A 20,108-nucleotide genomic window follows, 5' to 3' on the forward strand; every position below is an offset into this window, starting at 1 on the left:
AAAATATGGTATACACGAGGTCCTAAAAAAAAAACAAAACCCCATAGATTTATCCTAAGGTTATGTTAACATGTTCATTATTTGGTCAGTATTTTACATCAGTATTTCGATGTGAATACTTTTAAGCCCAATGATAACAAAAGTATTCACGGAGGATACCTTTATTGACTAACCGAAAATAATTTATGTTTGCAGCTTTCAGAGCACAGAGACTACTTCTTCAGGCAGGATTACAAATACAAGTACCATAATATAATTTGTTATTGGTTTTTGTACATCACATCAGTATTTGTAGCCAAAACCAGGAGCGGGTGATAATACAGAAGTGGTGACGTGTTTATATTACACTTTTTCACTGATTGTTTCGTTCCTGGTTTTGTCTCAAAAATATTGGCGGAAAATACAGGCCAAATACTGAATGTGTGACCGTGGACTTTTGGGCTGCCTTCGTGTACGTCACTCTTTTTAGCATTTTTTCTCTGCCTTATCTGAAAGACATACTAAACGTTTAACTAGCACTTTACATAATATACTATATATATATATATATATATATATATATATATATATATATATATATATATATATTACACCCAGTGGTGGAAATAAGTATTTGATACACTGTTGATTTTGCAAGTTTCTCCACCTGCAAAAAATAGAGGTCTGTAATTTTTATCGTACGTACACTTCACCTGTGAGAGACAGAATCTAAAAGTAAAAAAACAGAAAATCACATTGTATTCTTTTTACATAATTAAATTACATTTTATAGCATGAAATAATAATTTGATCACCGACCAATCACCAAGAATTCTGGCTCTCACAGACCTGTTAGTTTTTCAGTAAGAAACCCTCCTACTCTGCACTCATTACCTGTATTAATTGCACCTGTTTGAACTCATTACCTGTATAATGGAAACCTGTCCACACATTCAATCGCACTTCAACCTCTCCACCATGGCCAAGACCAAATAGTAGTCTAAGGGCACCAGGGACAAAATTGTAGACCGGCACAAGGTTGGGATGGGCTACAGGATAATAAGCAAGCCACTTGAGAAGGCAACAACTGTTGGCGTAATTATTAGGGAATGGAAGAAACTCAAGATGACTGTCAATCTTTCTTGGTCTGGGGCTCATGCAAGATTTCACCTCGTGGGGTAAGTATGATTCTCAGAAAGGTTAGGAATCAGAACTACTCAGGAGGACCTGGTCAATGACCTGAAGACAGCTGGGACCACAGTCTCAAACATTACCATTAATAACACACTAAGTTGTCAAGGATTAAAATCCTGCAGGACACGCAAGGTCTCCCTGCTCACACCAGCGCATGTCTAGGCCTGTTTGAAGTTTACCAATGACAATCTGGATGATCCAGATGATGCATGGGAAAAGGTCATGTGGTCAGATGAGACCAAAATAGAACTTTTTTTATAAACTCCACTCACCATATTTGGTGGAAGAAGAAATATGAGTACAACCCCAAGAACACTGTCCCAACTGATAAGCATGGCGGGGGAAATATTATACTTTTGGTGTGCTTTTCTGCAAAGGGGACAGGACAAATGAAGCGAGGATGGACGGGGTCATGTATCATGATATATTGGCCAACAACCTCCTTCCCTCAGTAACACCATGGAAGATGGGTTGTGGCTGGTTCTTCCAGCACAACAGTGACCTCACCAGGGTAGCTAAGGAGTGGCTCCGTAAGAAGCATTTCAAGGTCCTGGAGTGGCCTAGCCAGTCTCCAGACCTGAACCCAACAGAAATTTTTCAGAGGGAGCTGAAACTCAATGTTGTGCAGCAACAATCCCGAAACCTGAAAGATCTGGAGAAGATCTGTGTGGAGGAGTGGGCCACAATCCCTGCTGCAGCGTGTGCAAACTGGGTCAAGAACCTCAGGAAACATCTGACCTCTGTAATTGCAAACAATGGTTTCTGTACCAAATATTAAGTCTTGTTTTTTCTATTGCATCAAATATTTATTCCATGCAAATTAATTATGTAAAAATCATACAATATGATTTTCTGGTTTTTGTTTTTTAGATTCTGTCTCTCACTGGTGAAGTGTAGCTACGATAAAAATTACAGGCCTCTCCGTTCTTTGTAGGTGGGAAAACTTGCAAAATCGGGAGTGTATCTAATGCGTAATTACCCCTCTGTATGTGCAGACATACATATTTTCATATTCGCATACAGTACATGTTCAGTACTATGCAAAAGTTTGAAGCAGGTGTTGAAAAAATGCTGTAAAAAAGGAATGTTTTCAAAAATAGATGTGTTAATAATAATGAATTCAGCCCTCCACCTACTATATATACACTGCCAGTAGGAAATATGTTTTCCTTATTCTCTGCTTTCTAAACCTGGAGTGTGTCATTTTAAATGGTGGCCTACAAACATATGACATGAATATAACAATAGGAATAGGAAACCAGATCAAAAAGATTACACATACATGGAGCAATTCAAATAAAAATGCTGTGGAGTTAAAGAGCTTTAACCCCTTCCGACCGGGCTTTTTTCTGGTTTTATTTTTCCTCCCCTTTTTAAAATTTAATTGGTGAAAAAAAAATCAGAAATTTGTAGAAATAAAAATTTGCTTTTGGAGTCATGGCAATACCTTCAGTTTTCGGGATCTGGGGCTGGGTGAGGGATTATTTTTTTCGCCCTTTTTTACTGATGACATTTTGGGGGTAGATACGATGTTTTGAGTGCCTCATTGCATATTATTGCAATTTTGTAGCTGCCAAAAACGTAATGGCATTTTGATTCCTTTTCTCATTACGCTGTTTACCCATCTGATTAATTTATTTTATATTTTCATAGATCGGATATTTCTGAATGTGGAGATACCAAATATGTACATTTTTATTTTTTCATGATTTTATTTTTAATGCAGGTGATTTGAAGTTTTGCATTTTTGAAAATATTTTTAAAAACAGTTTTTTCTCACTTTTTAACTATTTAATAGTCCTCTTAGTGGACTTAAAGCTGCAATCACTCGATTGCTTGTACTATACGTGGCACTGGATCAGCTCTGCTGTGTATAGAGAAAATCACAATCTCTTATGAACGCCAGCTAAATGCTGGAATAATTATGACGGGCGCGACGGCTGTCAGATGATGGCTGAATAAACCCACATCAAAGGCAGGGGCACAACATATGACATAACTAAGGCATATGACGGGAAGGGGTTAAGTATATGTACAATCAACATCTTTTTTTAGGTGGATTCTGGGTGGAATCCACCTGAAAAAGCACCAAAAAAGAATCCCACATGTGCAATGCGCATGATGTGCACTGCACTGCACCTCCGGTAGACATGTTTAGGAAAAAGCTGATGTTCAAATGTTTTAAAGTCCAAGTGTGAATCACATTTATGTTTGCCTCTTTTTGGAACATATACTGTAGTAGATAAAGCTGATTCTTTGATAGTGTGTTTGTCTACTTGCATGATAGATAAACAGAATAATTAAATTGATTCTATGGGTATTGTATACAACCTCACCAATAAAGTCCTTTGATTTTGACATTCAAGAATCTACTTTTCAGGAATAAATAAATACAGGAATAAAACACAGACTTGCCCTACATCATCAGACCATGAAATATCAGCTCAGGGACCATTTTTAAATAGAACACTCTTCATGTTTAAGGGTGCTTTCCAGGAATTTTAACTGATAGCTTCTCTTTAGGTCGGATTTGGACTGAGTGGGACTGGACTTTACTACTAGGTACTGTCCGACTCTAAATTTTCCGGGGTTATCTCACATTTTCTGAAACAATCTCAGCTCAGCAAACATGGTCATGTCCTAATCAAATGGACAGTGTTTGCCTAAACGACATCCAAAACTGTGCGTTGACGCCCATTTTTGGTGTTCTTGGGGTGATTTGGGGGCTTGATATTAAAAGCTGCTTTTTTACAAAGGGTGACTCCCATAATTAGGAACTCATATGGACATTGCTATTCCAGGCACAGTACCTTTATTGTGTTGATAGGCGGGAATCTCAGGAGTCAGAAACCCACTAAATATACATTGCTTGTCTTTCTTTCAGATAGCACAAAAAAAGCAAAAAATGACATGTATAGCAAAAGAAAAAAATGTATAGGTGAAGGTTGCTGGGACTGCATTCTGAGTCCACTAAGATATTTTATCCGCATTACTGCTATACAGACCAACTTTGATCTAACTGTGTAAGCCCATCTGCCAACAACAAGGTGACCTTTTTACACTAACAGACTATGCGGATAGGTTATAAACTGATTATTCTGAAAAATTCCATAAATATGTACTGGTCATTGTTAGAGAAGCAAAACATTTAACCCACTTTGTAGAGAGAAGAAACAAAAGAAGCTTACCACACCAATATTGGTCATGAACTCATGATGTACCTGAAAGTTAATGAATGGGTATTACCAGGGTTGGACTGGCCCACCAGAGAACTGGAGAATTCTCCAGTGGGCCCAGACTTCTCCTTCAGGAGAGTTCATAGTGCAAACCTTGCAGCTGCTATTGGGCTCTTGAGTGGGGAAGAAAGGTGGACCTTTAGAATCAAATCCTCTGGTGGGCCCAATGTTTTTCAGTCTGACACTGGATGTTACTGTAATTCCTTCTGGTGAAGCTCAGCTAGTGTAGAACCGAAGACGATTGAAAGATTAATTTTATGGATGGAAGTGTCAGAAAATCCTTTTTTCTAAATATTTAACCCAACAAAGTCCTTTAGACCCCCAACTGTGGCCATGCATCTAGTGGGCACTTCCACATCTTATGCTTTAAATAAGTGCAGAAGAATATGATCAGGAATACTGTTGTTGTTCCGTAATTTATTTGATTAAAAGGTCACAAAAACTTTTAGGAACTACCATTGTAGTTCATCTTACTTTATCGAGGCTCATGGATTCCACAGATTGTTTAGTATTTTGCCGTTTATCCATTATTTGTGTGCATTGTGTTGATGCTATGAAGAATGCTTTGGACCATTACACTTGACAGCTTTCTTTTGGTACAAGCATTCTATGCTGCACATTTCTTCACTCTGATTAAACTTCCAGCCCAACACCTTTCACGATCTGATAATAGCCGCTACCGGGTTTTCTCACTCATTTTTCGAAGTTAGTAGCTTGGGTTTCCTGAGAGTGAGAATTACTGGAGTGGGCTCTTATCATATTGGGATAGTTGGGTGAAGTCTGCAGGTATGTGAATCTGTAAGCACTGCTGTAATATCCTGTATATGTATATTCCATCTCTACCCCCCCCCCACGCCTTTCTTTGGTTAATTTCCTCTATCATGTCATTGTCTTCAGGTCTGCAGATCATTATGCCTCAGTACTTACAGGAGAAGTTTGTTCAGGCTGCATTGAGTTATATCATGTGTAATGGGGAAGGCGAATATGTGTGCAGGAACAGTCAGTGCTCCTGCTTGTGCTCTGAATCCTTCCCCCAATGTAACTGTCCCTTCACTGACATCCAGATCATGGAGAACACGCTGAGTAACCAGGGCAAGGCCTGGGCATTGGCATACAAAGATTTTGAAAGTTCAGGTGAGGAATCACATTAATCAGTTTCCATATTGTCCTTTTTTGTACAAATCATGTTGTGTGTTTTTTATCATTGCACTTTACAACTGTTTTTCATTCTGTTCAATGTCTTAAATCTTTGTTTGGACACTTTCGCATCATGCGCCATATTAATCACTTCTGAAGAAACTTTACATGTTTGTTTTCATAAACTTACCTTTATATGTTTTTTTCTCTATTGATTATTGAAATGCCGGCATATAATTCCTTCCAGTTATTGTACCACATGGTCGGTCATATCAAAACCAGTTGCAAATTATATGTATGTGTTTAAAGCTACTATGAATTTTTAATGATTTGTGTTTTCATTTTTGCTTCTTTTCCTTTTACACCTGTCTGATATATTATTATTATCGTTATTATTATTGTTATTTTCACTGGCATTACATGAAAGCTTAGCCAATGTCTCATTTTAATTGCCACTTACAACTTACTGTATTGGATATTATTAGGGAAGGATTTTGCTACAATATGTTGGCAATAACCATTGTTTCTACAATTGCTTTTTTTTTAAACTTTTTTTGATGCAATATTCAAAATAGGACAATAAATGTAGTAAAAGCAGTAAAAACTAATTGCATTACAAAACATGGAGCGTAATATCATAGCATCATATCAGCAAGAACTGGTTATGTTACCAAAGTTGTGAAAAACAAAGGTAAATCTGTAATAAACATTGAACCAATGGAGTAAACTAAAAATAATTAGTACTCTGGACCAGTCTTTACCAAAGAAGGAGCAGTAGAAAGCCTTAAAGGGAAGCTATCAGTAGGATGAACCCTCCTAAGCCATCTACATGGTCAAGTAGGTCATGAGAAGCTACATAAAATGACACCAAGACATCTGCAATACGATGTTTTATTCCAGAAAAATCCACATTATTTTTAATATGTTAATGATCTGTTAAGATCTATGATCCGGACATAGATCTCCCTGAGAATCTGCCTCCAGAGCTTATTGTAAATGTAAGACGGCGTTACCAATATGAGACATGTAGATCAGGAGAGTAGAGTGTCAGTCATTACATGCTCTGGAGGCAGATTCTCAGGGAGATCTATGTTTGGTCCATAGATCTTAACAGCTCATATTAAGAAAAACATGGATTTCTTTGTAATAAGACATCAGATCGCAGATATCAAGGTATCATTTTATTCAGCTTCCTATGATCTGCGTGCCTATATAAATGAGGGTTAATCCTACCAAAAGATTCTGTTTAATCACAAATTTAAGCAGAAAAATCTGAGAGCTAGGCCTGTCGGTGGTCAAGAATGATATGATTCTGAAATCCTGCAATGGACACCAGGACCCAAAGGATCAAATGGATTACTATGGTGCATTTTTTCTTGTGGGATTGGTCCACCTCCCCCATTATTATATAATCTACTACATAAGTTCTGTCCCCCAAATATGTTCTTACACCATTACATGATCCAGAAATCCCAAATGTATGGGATGTCTCTAGAGTACCTGTAATGGAGCAGTCAACTCTTTGGGGTTTTTCTTCGGCGTATAATTTATTCAAAGATTTTCATATTTTTTTACAAAGAAAAAACCCAACAGTATTTAGCCGTAGGCTAGTTGCATGGGCAGTACCATTAAAATCAAGTACAAGAATACAGACTAATCATAAACATGGCACATTCGAGTCGATTGTGGGATGTATTGACATAAAGAAGACCAAATAATATAATGAAAAGAAAGAAAGAAAGAATAACATTTTGGAATGCATCAAATATGGCTCAGCAATGGAAGGGTTCTACGCAAAGAAGGGCAACGGATGGAAAATTGATATAAGTATTCAGACTGGAAGATCATGAGAAATTAATAAGAATGAAAGATTTGAGATGTAACTTGATCAAGCTTCCAAGAAATTTATCATTTCAAAAGTTGTTTTTTTTAACTGTAACTTCGGCATTTCTTCACAACCGTGCCTTGATTGGACTTTTTTACTCACCCTACATCCTTTGAATCTTTCTTTAATAATCTACCCTCTGCACAAGTCTAAATTTGTAAGGAAATAGAAAAAAAATGTATCCTGGTCCATAAAGATTCTAAATGATCCAACCACCTTGGAGCCTTGAGGAAACCTTTCAGTCACTGGTGCTTCACACCATATCGCCTTCTTGAACTTTACCCCAACTCTTCGAACACATGTTGGAGTCGTCAGACGGAGGTAGGCACATTCACCTATCGTGGTGGAGTTACAATGTCAGCTTTTAATTTGTAAGTTTGCGAAACCCTGTGAATATAAATAACCACAAGTCATCCTATTTCTCCATGTTTATGTGGGTTTAGTTAATTAATTAGTTGTAGGGCATTCATTATTACATAACTGTTGCGTTTTATTGCTAAAGGTCTTCACTTTACAAGAAAATGACGTCCACATTTCTCTGATGGCTTAGTCCAAGTCTTCTACTATCATCCTAAACCTTAATAAAAATGAAATGTAATTTCCCACATCAAAAAGCCACCAAAGATAAGCAAATATTGATGGAAATTCACAATAAAATGTCATAAGATGGCATTTAAGAGCTGGACCTCTTATCTCTACAGTGATTGTCAGGGACTTTATGAAAATATTAAACAATAGCGCTCGAAGCAAATAGGCATGTATCCGCAGAGTAGAGGCAATTGGGTTGCCTTACAGTGATGGAAGAACTGCCTAAAGGGAAGATGAAAGAATATGCTAAAAGTAATAATACAGTGTGCACTGGATCCTGAACATTACTTTAATACATTTTATTATAATAAAAAAAAAAACAGAATAAATAGAATATTTTTATAGAGGTTCAAACAAATCTAGCGAGTCTTCATAATATTCGTTGCACCAAAACCACAGGTTCATCTTAAAAAAAACTGGAACTTTATTCCATATTAGTTAAAACAGGAAGACAAAGCAGGAAAACCTTTTGGCCATAATTGGCCTTTCTCAAGCCTAGAAAAAATAAAGCTTGAGAAAGCCTTTAGCTTTATTTTCTTAGGCTTGAGGGAAAGGCTAATTATGGCCAAAACGCTTTCCTGCTTTGTCTTCCTGTTTTAACTAATATGGAATAAAGTTCAAGTTTTTTTTATCAAGAACCTGAGATTTTGGTGCTCCGGCTTCTCTGAAGTTTCCATGTTGTTTTTGGATCTGGTGGGAGGCCTAGCTGAGCTAAGCACATTTTGGTCAAGGGTCCATATGAATCTGCTATTGGACTGAGTAAGTCTTAATAAAAACAAATACTTATATGGTGGAATACCGAATCGTACGTTGTCTCTTATCATGGAGAATAAAATTAAAAATATGTATTGATATATTAAAACAAAAAGGATATTTATATTAGAAGTCAGATCAGGTGAGATCCAAATCCAGATATCTAATCTGTAGTTGTTTAAGTTTTTGTCATTTTTTGTGTGCGATTTTGAGGTGTATTGTATCTTAGTAACTAATGAGAGTGAACACACAATGATCTTGAAGAAACAAAATTACAAGGTTTTCCCTACAATTGGACTGTTAGAGACAATTTGTTATTTACATTCTTGATATGAAGTACTTACCAATTGAAATTCCAGGTTACGACATACAGTGTGCCTTTATTTGCCACTAAAAAAAGCCCAATAGGGTCCAAATAAGGGAATCTGTCACTAGGTTTTTTCTACCTAATCTGAGCAGCTTAAAAAAGGAAAAGAGACACTGATTCCAGCGAAGTATCACTTAGTTTACTGGGTACAGTTGTTGTGACACAGAGTTTTTAGATGTAGCAGACCACAGCTTTTAGTGCACATTGTTTGCTGATTATCAGAGGAGAGGGTGTGGTCAGACCAGGTCACACATGAGCTGTGGTCTAGACAGTGAAAGTAATCTCCTGGTGATAAAACATTCATTGTATTAAGAAAACAGCACACAGCCTAATAAGTGACACATCCCTGAAATCGGTATCTCAGCCACTACCTCATGCTGTCCTCAGAAAGCAAAAACCTGTGGATAGATTCCCTTTAGCCACCTTTCTTAACTATGGATCAAGACTAGAGATGAGTGAATTGATTTGATGCGTAACTCGGTGAACCCTTCAAGTTCAAACAAAAGCCTACTACAATTTTACACATTGCAGAAGATTACATTTACAGGGAAGGCTCATACGACCTTGCTCATGGCCATGTAGACTTTCGCATAAACCATTGCAGCTATCACACCACAAAGGTATAGCACAACCAAACAGGAGGGGCAATCATAGCCTGTATAAAAGAAGAAGCAGGAAATTCAGCAGCCATTTTGGGGTGTATCTGGATAGTGAGAGAGGACATCAAAGCTCACTGCTTTACAATAGAGTTAGGGAGAAAAGCCACAAAACAGTAAATAAGCTGTACAGATAGTGTGTGACAGCACAGCCATGAAGAAAAGTTTCCATCCATTTATCCATAGTTGTAGTTGCTAAATGAAACATGGCACTCGATTCATGGTGCACAAACCACTTGCAACATGAATAAGAGCCTGTCTGGATGATTCAGCCAGGTATGATTTTCTCTGCAATGCTTGCGTGCTTCACAGAAAACATGGTTTGCAGAGTCATTCTGGGGACTACAGAGAGATATGACGAGTCCGAGTTCCAATCTTGTCGGCTCCAGGTGATTTACAGGTCATTCCCTATGCGCACACTTGAGAAAGACATGTCAATCACCTAGAGAAGTCACTGGACTAGCCTCTCTGTAGTTCATGTCCAGCACTTCAAGTGATGTTTTCTCTGAAAGTCTGGAAATACTCATATAAAGAGTTTAGATAGGGAAATCATGCTGACAAATTCCCGCTATCTTAATCCACTTAAGTGAGAACTTTCTGAGAAAAGTTATCAAGATGACACATTATTTGTAAAGCTAAAGAAACACTCCCATCAAAGATTGTGTCAGCGCCGTTCCCGCTGGGTCAGCATTCACTCTCCCGCGGCTCTTGGGCTGTGTTGTGCTGTGACACGTGAGCCTGGTACCCAATCAGCAGCGGCATCACTGGCCCCATCTTTGTACAAATTTAACATGAAGATGATGCCTGGCTTCCTCTTTATGTTCAGTTAGCACGAAGATGGGTCATGCCCCCAGGAAGACGCGAGTGCCGAACGCGCGTCGGGGCAGATGCATCATTACTCAGGTATTATCTCTGCATCTTTGACTTCTTTTGTTTGCATATGCTTATATGAGTCTGGCTCTGACGCCCATACTGTGGATCTAGTTGCTGCACAAGCACTTTACCATTATTCTACATTGTGGATTTATTATAATCTCTGCACAAGCAATGTATTGGCTTTTACAAGTTGAGAGTGTATATGTATATTTACCTTTATATGAATATATAAATACCTATTTGTATAATACACTACTTTTTGTAATCACAACTGCATTACATTGTAGTGTGGATTATGAGTATTCACCTTAAAGATATGTACAGTGGCTGTACTTTTTTACTTTGATCTAGTTTACATTCCATACATGGAAATATTATAATAACAGCTCTGCCCACAGTAGTGCACGGGCACGAGCCGCAATTCCAGTGCACAGGCTTAAAACTTCTAGCCCGGAAGATTTGACTTTTATTAGGTTTATTTTTGGCCTTGACTTAATGAGATTTTGTTTTTTTGTTGGTTATTACAGATCATTTTCATGGCTCCTGTAGATGATTTATAATATGTTCATATAACGTGTTATTGATAGGTAAATATATTAATGCAAAATGATGGATAGCTGAGTGAGACCCACATCTTTAAAATTGGAAAATGCTCATAAATGATATTTATAATATTGAAAAATTGAGATAAACGATTTATGATAAAAAGATAAAGTAAAAACAGTATAATGAACAGAAAATCTAGAGTAGCTTTTTATTTGCATTATTTCATCCCCATGGATTTTAGGAGGAAAGGCTTTTTTGGGGTTGTTCGGATTATTTTTATTGCACTATTTGCTTTTATTTTTGTACATTTGTTTGATGAAATTTTAGGCAAAGTTTTTAAGAGAAATATTCTTACAATTGCTCATTTAGCCTTTCAACTCCGTTAATTCTTCTCTTTTCCATTAGGTCTATGACATCATGTGATTAAAATTTGCCAAGCTGAATCCTTCTAAACTCTATGTAGAAACAGGAGGTCAATTTTCCCTGCATGAGTCATAAGTCACTGCAAAAGTTCCCGGCAGGAGGAGGGAAGCAGCTGGGTCAGGAGGTTAAGATGGGGATGACTGATGCAAGCAAAAGAGACTTCCTGTTTCTACATAGAGCTTAGTCAGTTTTCAATCACGTGATGTCATCGACCTAATGGAAAAGAAAAAAATTATCTGGGTAGAAAAACAAAATGAATAGCTGTGAGTGCACAGTGCTATGTAATATAATGATTGCAATATATTAAGAGGATACAAATTTAGATGGGAGGAGGAGGAAGATGAGGAGGAGGAGGGAGAGGAGGAGGTGTACTTCTCTAATGACATCTATTTATGAGTCCAGTACCATGTAAGTTAGGGAACAATATGTTGTTAAGAATTCTTGATAGATAGAAATATGTGTTGCTTATGTTTAATCAGTTTATCAACATTTCCTATATCTCTTTGCAAAGTAACTACGTTTTGCATTATGAGTCTACATCGTTGCTGGATGTCATAGCTTTAAAGTCAATTTGTATCTGCCAGAAAGTTATCGTTAAAGGGAACCTTTCACTTCCAGAAATACTATCTATGTGTAAATCATCTCCATATAAATAGCATTAAACTCATGTTAGGCTGCTGTACTGGAGCAACAGCTGGAAGGAGAAAATTAACTTATATCCTCCCTGCAGCCGTTCGCTTCCAATCATTAGGGTGGTGCAGCGAAAGATTACAATCACCGCTCACTATACAGTGAGAGCAATGCAATAACTTCCCAGGAATTTTAATTAACAGCCCGCTCTGCAGCATGTGTGAGTGCAGCATGTATGTACAGAATAGGTGTGTGCAGCGTGTGTGCAGCATGTGTGTGCAGCAGTCTGTCAATCATAGTGCTGGGAGCAAGTATGAACTGGGACTGAAATTCAGCCCTGGAATTTTAAAGCACATATGCCCATGCTTCCCTGCCCATGAGCTGCAGGTGGGGATATGGAGTGCCCCCAGGGGTCGCCAGGTCGGCGGGGTACTCGGAGCCGGACCCGGTGGATTTCAATGGGAGATGTCATGGTAGCTGTGACCCGGTCCGTGGCCCTGGGAATCCATTGTAAAAGGGGAATGTTGAGTGTGCGGATGATGATTAAAGTTTATGAGTGAATGATTAGTGACGCCACCTGTGGTGCTCGGCAATGAAGATGTTAAGCCGACGCTGCAGACAGATCCTCTGGGACAGATGGTGTGGTGCAGCAATGCTGTTGTGGCCCTCCACAGGTAGGGCAGTAGTCCCAGGGCAGTGTAGATGGAGAGCTAGTGAGGAGAGCGTAGTGGTGCAGTGGTAAGCACAGAGATGTAGCAGTGCTGAGTGTGTTGGCGCAGGAATAAGCGGAGGACACCAGGGCATGTAGTTCCAAATCTTTACTCACAGTCTGTTGTGCATACAGGTGCCTGCCTCGGTGCCGTGTCCTCCAGGTCAGGGGCTCAGCCAACCTCCAGGCAAGATGAAGTACTCCGTTGCACCACTCTGCCAACATATGTGCCTTTTCTGAACGTTTGCCTCCTTAGCGCTCGTAGTGAAGTACTCACAGTACTGAGTTACACTGGAGTTCCTCCTTTCAGATGTTCTTAGAACTCTACTTGTACAGCAGACAGCTGTAGCCTGCTTCGGGGACTCCTTGCTACTAAGTCCCGGCTCACTCTAGTTGCTGTTGTGCCCCAAGTCTTGTGTGGGAATAAAGTGGTGACAACTTCTATTCCTCTGTTGTCTGTCGCAGGACCATTAGTATCCATACAACCTCGGGGACCGGACCCCGGCCATGCGCTTAGAACTTGAGGAAGGGCTCTGCTCTAACCCTAATCCTTAGTTCTCTTCTTCTCCTTACGTTCCGTACAACTCAATCTTTTTTATGGAGAACTAGGCTTTCTGAATATCTCTTTCCTGTGCCAGCAGTCTCAGGTCACTGAAGACTGCTGCAGCACTTCCTTCATCCATCCCACTCAGGGGATCCCGTCTGACTCCTAGTCAGACTACTGACTGACTGACTGACTCCTAATGATCTCCCGCTCTCTTGTGCAGACTAAGCTCCACCCACCTCCCAGCACTCTTTGTGCTCCAAGCAGGGAGCCACCAAAGGTGCTTTGCTACACTACTATGTTGTGTGGGATGCAGGTGTTGGAGTGTGGTCAGGTGTCTCCACCTTGCCTGAATGGTGGGGTACCACACCTCAGGAGGAGATGCAGTACCTCTGTGGTGACTGAACCCTCAGGGGCGCCACAGATATCTATTACTAATATTACGCTACCTGGAGAAAATCAGGATTTCCATTATTTTTAACAATGCCGCTATATAAGATTGAATGATAATAACAATACCGCAACAACAATATTGCAATATAACAGAGAAATATCAACAATGCGTAACCAAATATTACCAGCATATTCAATATTAATAATACCACCATACTGATCTTTAAGGATATGTACCCATGTTGCAGAGATGTTGCAAAAATTTCCGCAGCATTTCCGCAACTCCCGCCACGGGAAACACGCATGCGTTTTTCCCACAGAAAACAAGCGTTTTTCACGCTATTTTCGCATGCGGAATTCAAACGCATTCCAAGCAATCTGTAGCATTGCTTGGAATCTGATTGACAGGTTGGTCACACTTGTCAAGCATAGTGTTTGACTAGTGTGACCAACTTTTTACTATTGATGCTGCCTATGGAGATTAAGCAATTGTCTGATTGTGTGGAACAACTTGCTGCTGAAGTGCAGGGAATTTTCACCTACCTCATTCAGTCACATGTTGCTGAACCTAAGATCCCTACTCCTGATGTGTTTTCTGGGGATCGGTCTAAATTTCTGAATTTTAAGAATAATTATAAATTATTTCTTGCCTTGAAGCCTTACTCATCGGGGAGCTCTGTGCAGCAGGTTAAAATTGTCATCTCCTTGCTGCACGGCGATCCCCATGATTGGGCGTTTTCTCTGACACCTGAAAATCCTATTCTGACTAATGTGGATGCAATTTTTCAGGCCTTGGGGTTGTTGTATGATGAACCTAATGCCATTGATCAAGCTGAGAGAACCCTGTTGGCATTAAACCAGGGTCAGGATCCTGCAGAGTTATACTGTCAAAAATTCCGAAAGTGGGCAGTCCTTGCTACATGGAGTGCATTGGCAGCCCTCTTTCGGAAAGGTTTATCAGAGACCGTAAAAGATGTTATGGTGGGATTTCCTGTTCCCTCTGGTCTGGATTGCTCTATGTCATTAGCCATTCAAGTTGATCGGCGTTTATGTGAACGTAAAACTACATGGGAGGCGCTGCCACCTTTTGAACAAACGTCTGAACCTATGCAATGTGATGGAGTTTTGTCTAGGGCGCAACGCCAGGAGTTTAGAAGGTGTAATGAGCTGTGTTTTTTCTGTGGAGACGCCTCTCATACTATTTCTGTCTTCCCTAAACGAGAGAAACGTTTTGCGCACACATTTGCTGTGGGCAGTGTACAACCTAAGTTCCCTTTGGCAATTACTCTGATCTGCTCCTTGTCCGCATTTTCCACTAAGGCTTTTGTGGATTCAGGAGCAGCTCTGAATCTGATGGATTTGGACTTTGCTAAATGTTGTGGTTTGTCCATGACACCTCTGCAGACGCCTATTCCTTTGAGGGGTATTGATGCCACTCCTTTGGCGGAGAATAAACCTCAGTTTTGGACCCAGGTGATAATGCGAGTTGCCCCAGACCACCAAGAAAATTGTAAATTTTTAGTGCTGCATAATTTGCATGATACTATTGTTCTGGGTTTCCCCTGGTTGCAAACTCATAACCCAGTTTTGGATTGGAGATCTGTGTCTGTGGTGAGTTGGGGTTGTCAGTGTGTTCTTAGGGACGCTCCTGTTTTTTCCACCTCTCCTCAGTCTCATGATATTCCTGATTATCTGGCTGATTTCTCTGATGTATTTAGTGAGAGTAAATCTGCGTCTTTGCCCCCTCATAGGAGTTATGTGCAATTGAGTTGATGCCTGGGTGTAAATTTCCCAAGGGTCGGCTTTTCAACTTATCTGTACCCGAACATGATGCTATGCAATCCTATATTAAGGAGTCGTTGGAGAAGGGTCATATTAGACCATCCTCGTCACCTTTAGGCGCTGTTTTTTTTTTTGTGGCCAAGAAAGATGGTTCATTAAGACCGTGTATTGATTATCGTTCCATTAACAAGATGACGGTTAAATATCAATACCCATTACCTCTGATGTCTGATTTATTCTCCAGAGTTAAGAGTGCCTGCTGGTTTACTAAGCTTGACCTCAGGGGGGCGTATAATCTTATTCGCATCAAGCACAGGGATGAATGGAAGATGGAGTTTAATACTCCGGAGGGACATTTTGAGTACCTGGTGATGCCTTTTGGGCTCACTGATGTCCCTTCTGTCTTCCAGTCCTTTATGAATGATATTTTCCGAGACTTTGTGGATAAGTTTTTGCTCATCTATCTGGATGATATTTTGATCTTTTCTAGTGATTGGGATTCCCATGTGGAACATGTCCGGACTGTGTTCTGGATTTTGAGGGAGAATTCCCTGTTTGTTAAGGGATCGAAATGTCTCTTTGGTGTACAGAGGATTTCATTTTTGGGATTTATCTTATCTCTATCAACTATTGAAATGGACCCGGCCAAAGTACAGGCCATTTATGATTGGGTGCAGCCTACTTCTTTGAAGGCTCTTCAGAAGTTTTTGGGTTTTGCTATTTTCTATCGTAAATTTATAGGTAATTTTTCTAGTATTGTCAAACCACTGACTGATCCGACCAAGAAGGGAGCTGATGTGCTGAATTGGTCTCCTGAGGCTGTCTCAGCATTTCAGGAGATTAAGCAGAGATTTACTTCAGCTCCAGTTTTACGGCAACCTGATGTCTCACTTCCATTTCAAGTGGAGGTAGACGCTTCTGAGATTGGTGCAGGAGCTGTTTTGTCCCAAAGCGACCCTGTGACTTCTAAGATGAATCCCTGTGCCTTCTTTTCTCGAAAGTTCTCCCCATCTGAACGCAACTATGACGTGGGGAATCGGGAATTGTTGGCCATGAAGTGGGCATTTGAGGAGTGGAGACATTGGTTGGAGGGAGCTAAACATCAAGTCGTGGTCCTCACTGACCACAAGAATCTGACTTATCTGGATTCGGCCAAATGCTTGAATCCTAGACAGGCTAGATGGGACTTGTTTTTCACGAGTTTTAATTTTGTGGTCTCTTTTCTTCCGGGCACTAAGAATGTTAAGGCAGACGCCCTTTCTAGAAGTTTCTTTGCTGATTCTCCTAATGTGACCGAGCCTACTACTATCCTAGGTGAGGGGGTAGTTCTTTCTGCCATTTCGCCCGATTTGAGACGCGCCCTGGAGGAATTTCAGGAGGATAAACCTGAGCGTTGCCCTATGGGAAGATTGTATGTTCCTGACCAGTGGAGAAAGAGAGTGATGTCTGAAGTCCATTGCTCCGCATTGGCTGGTCATCCAGGTATTTTTGGTACCAGAGATTTGGTGAGTCGGTCATTTTGGTGGCCTGCCTTATCTCGTGATGTCAGGAATTTTGTACAGTCCTGTGGGACTTGTTCTCGGTCTAAACCCTGTTCTCGTTCTAGTGGGTTGCTGATGCCCCTGCTGGTGCCCAAGAGGCCATGGACCCATATCTCAATGGATTTTATTTCTGATCTTCCTGTCTCTCAGAGAATGACTGTTATCTGCGTAATTTGTGATAGATTTTCGAAGATGGTCCATCTTGTACCACTCCCAAAATTGCCATCTTCCGCTGAGTTGGTGCCCTTGTTTTTACAACAGGTGGTTTGGTTACATGGGATTCCTGAGAACATTGTGTCCGATAGAGGAGTCCAGTTTTTTTCCAGATTCTGGAAAGCCTTTTGTTCCAATCTGAGAATTCAGTTATCCTTCTCCTCCGCATTTCATCCCCAGACCAATGGGCAGACTGAGAGAACAAACCAGACCATGGAGTCTTACTTGAGATGTTTTATATCTGCTGATCAAGATGATTGGGTCTCATTTTTGCCCTTGGCCGAATTTGCGCTGAACAATAGAGCTAGTTCTGCCACTTTGATGTCACCCTTTTTCTGTAATTTTGGGTTTCATCCTCGATTCTCTTCAGGGCAAGTGGAAACTTCGTCCTGCCCAGGTGTGGACACTGTGGTTGTGAGAATGCAGCAGATATGGGACCAAGTGGTGGATAAATTGTCACTCTCTCAGGAAAAGGCCCAGCGTTTTTCCAACCGGCATAGGACCAGTGGTCCCTGGTTTAAAGTGGGTGATATGGTTTGGTTGTCGTCTAAGAATATTCCTATGAAGGTTGCAGCTCCAAAATTTAAGCCAAGATTTATTGGACCTTATAGGATTTTGGAGATTCTTAATCCTGTTTCTTTTCGATTGGCTCTTCCAGTTACGTTCAAAATCCATAACGTGTTTCACAAATCACTGTTGAAGAGGTTTGTTGAGCCAGTAGTTCCTATGGCGGCACCTCCTGACCCTGTATTGGCTAAAGGCAATGTGGAATATGAGGTAGAGAAAATATTGGATTCTCGTTTGGTTAGACGGAGCCTCCATTATTTGGTCAAATGGAAGGGTTATGGCCAGGAGGATAATTTTTGGGTCTCTGCCTCTGATATTCATGGCAATAAATTGGTTCGTGCTTTTCACCGGGCCCATCCTGATCGGCCTGGTGGCATGGATGAGGGTTCGGTGACCCCTCCTCAAGGGGGGGCATACTGTTATGAGCTCATTTTCTGCTCCACCAGTTGAAAGTTCTCCTTCCGTTCTCCCTCTGGTGGTGACAGGAGGTAGTGAGGTTGGCTTAATTGGTAGCGATCTGCCACCTGATGAGGAAGATAACGATTGGATCTCTGGAGTATTAGACTGGATATAAGTCAGCCGACGCCCTATCCTGTTGCTGGTGATTCAGTCTGCTTCTCAGGTCTTGGACTCAGCTCTGTTCCAGTCTTCTCAAGTTAAGCTTGTTTTTGCTAATGTTCACACTTGCTCTTGTTGGTCAATTCAGTTTTTTGTGTGGTCAGCCAGCCCGGCTGGGCTGTGCTGAATTTCCACTCTTATTTATCTGTATTTGCCAATTTGCCTTTTTTTTGTCCCTTATTAGATTGGCCTCTTTTTGCTCTGTCTCAGAATATTTCAGAGTGCTGATATAGCGGGAGAAGTCTAGTGACTCCAGGGTTACATTTGCTATCAGTTGTGTTGGACATTATTTTTGGTAGGGTTTTTGGCAGATTGCAGACGTGGCTTTCCTTTCCTGTCCTTTCTAGTTAGTCGGGCCCCATCGTTTGCTCAGCCTATTTTCCAGCCTTTGTGTGTGTTTTCATCTTGTTTCACTGTCAATACATGTGGGGAGCTCTTTCCTTTGGGGTCTGCTATGGGGTAGTTAGTTTTCCTCTTTTCCTGCTTTAGGCTTATGTAGCTCTCCAGTTTTGATGAGGCATCTAGGACCAATGTAGAAACTCTCCACGACTGCTGCTAGTTGTTGTGGTTAGAATCAGGGATCTGCAGTCTGCATAGTTACCAACTTCTCTGGTTTTCTGAGACTTAGCTTGTGTTGCTTTTTTTTTCCTCGGTGACCCATTCATAACACCTGTGGTTCAATGTCCATAAAACAAAACTGGCAAATTCCAAAGGCAACTCTTACAGATTACCTGTAGACACAAACTTGAAAACAGTTACATATATACACACTTTCAACACTTACATTTGCTTAGCTATATACGATATCTGATGGGCGGTATACCTTGTGTAGTACGGGTAGACCTGCTTAATACTGGTGTAGTGTGTAATGTACTGGATACAGTACTGGTGGTTCTATGTAACACAGGGATACTAGATTGTCTAGGAACTCTTAGACTCACCATGGGCATAACAGGTTCACCACTGGCAGGGTGGGGGTTCTCTGGCTCCACTGCTGGTGTGGCATCTGCTGCCTGATCTTCCTGATCTTCAGGATTTCCTTGAGTCACGTCTTCCTGTGCTACCAATTGGGGAAATGTCAACACTGGCACCACTATAGCATCATTCACTTTAGTCCAATTGGCAGGGAATTCTCCAAGTATAGCGTTGACTTTTTCTTCTTCTATGGGTTGGATGTTATTTGGTTCTTCTATTCTTTCTTTTAACTGGTCAGGGCATAATGTCAAATGATTCCTCGATACCGCTGCTGAGGGTTCTCCTCCATCTTTACTAACAAGGCACACCTTGGTATTATCAAAATTTGAGGGTAGAATTGTGTAGGGTTCAGCTTCCCATTGATCATCCAGCTTATGCAGTCTTCTTTTCCTCTTGAGGACTTGTTCTGGTGACAAGGGAACTGCAGGTGCATGCTGATTGTAGTGCCTTTCTTTCTTTTGTCTTGCCTGAGCTAAACTCTTTTCCACACATTCTT

At 40.5% G+C, this 20,108-nt stretch overlaps 1 protein-coding gene across 2 annotated transcripts in view; it reads left to right on the top strand.

Moving 5' to 3' along the window:
- Positions 1-20,108, top strand: part of BRINP1 (BMP/retinoic acid inducible neural specific 1) — a 371,033-nt gene that overhangs the window by 262,298 nt on the left and 88,627 nt on the right. Inside the window, exon 6 of one of the 2 annotated variants that reach the window (XM_073573121.1) lies at positions 5,307-5,543. The exons of the other annotated variant lie outside the window; for it this stretch is intronic. Within the exon in view, the coding sequence (XP_073429222.1) occupies positions 5,307-5,543 (237 nt within the window). The remainder of the gene's footprint in view (positions 1-5,306; positions 5,544-20,108) is intronic. 2 annotated transcript variants of the gene reach the window in all.

Source organism: Dendrobates tinctorius, unplaced genomic scaffold (assembly GCF_039654945.1).
Source record: "Dendrobates tinctorius isolate UK_male_01 unplaced genomic scaffold, ASM3965494v1 ptg000034l, whole genome shotgun sequence".
Taxonomy (NCBI): Eukaryota; Metazoa; Chordata; class Amphibia; order Anura; family Dendrobatidae; genus Dendrobates; species Dendrobates tinctorius.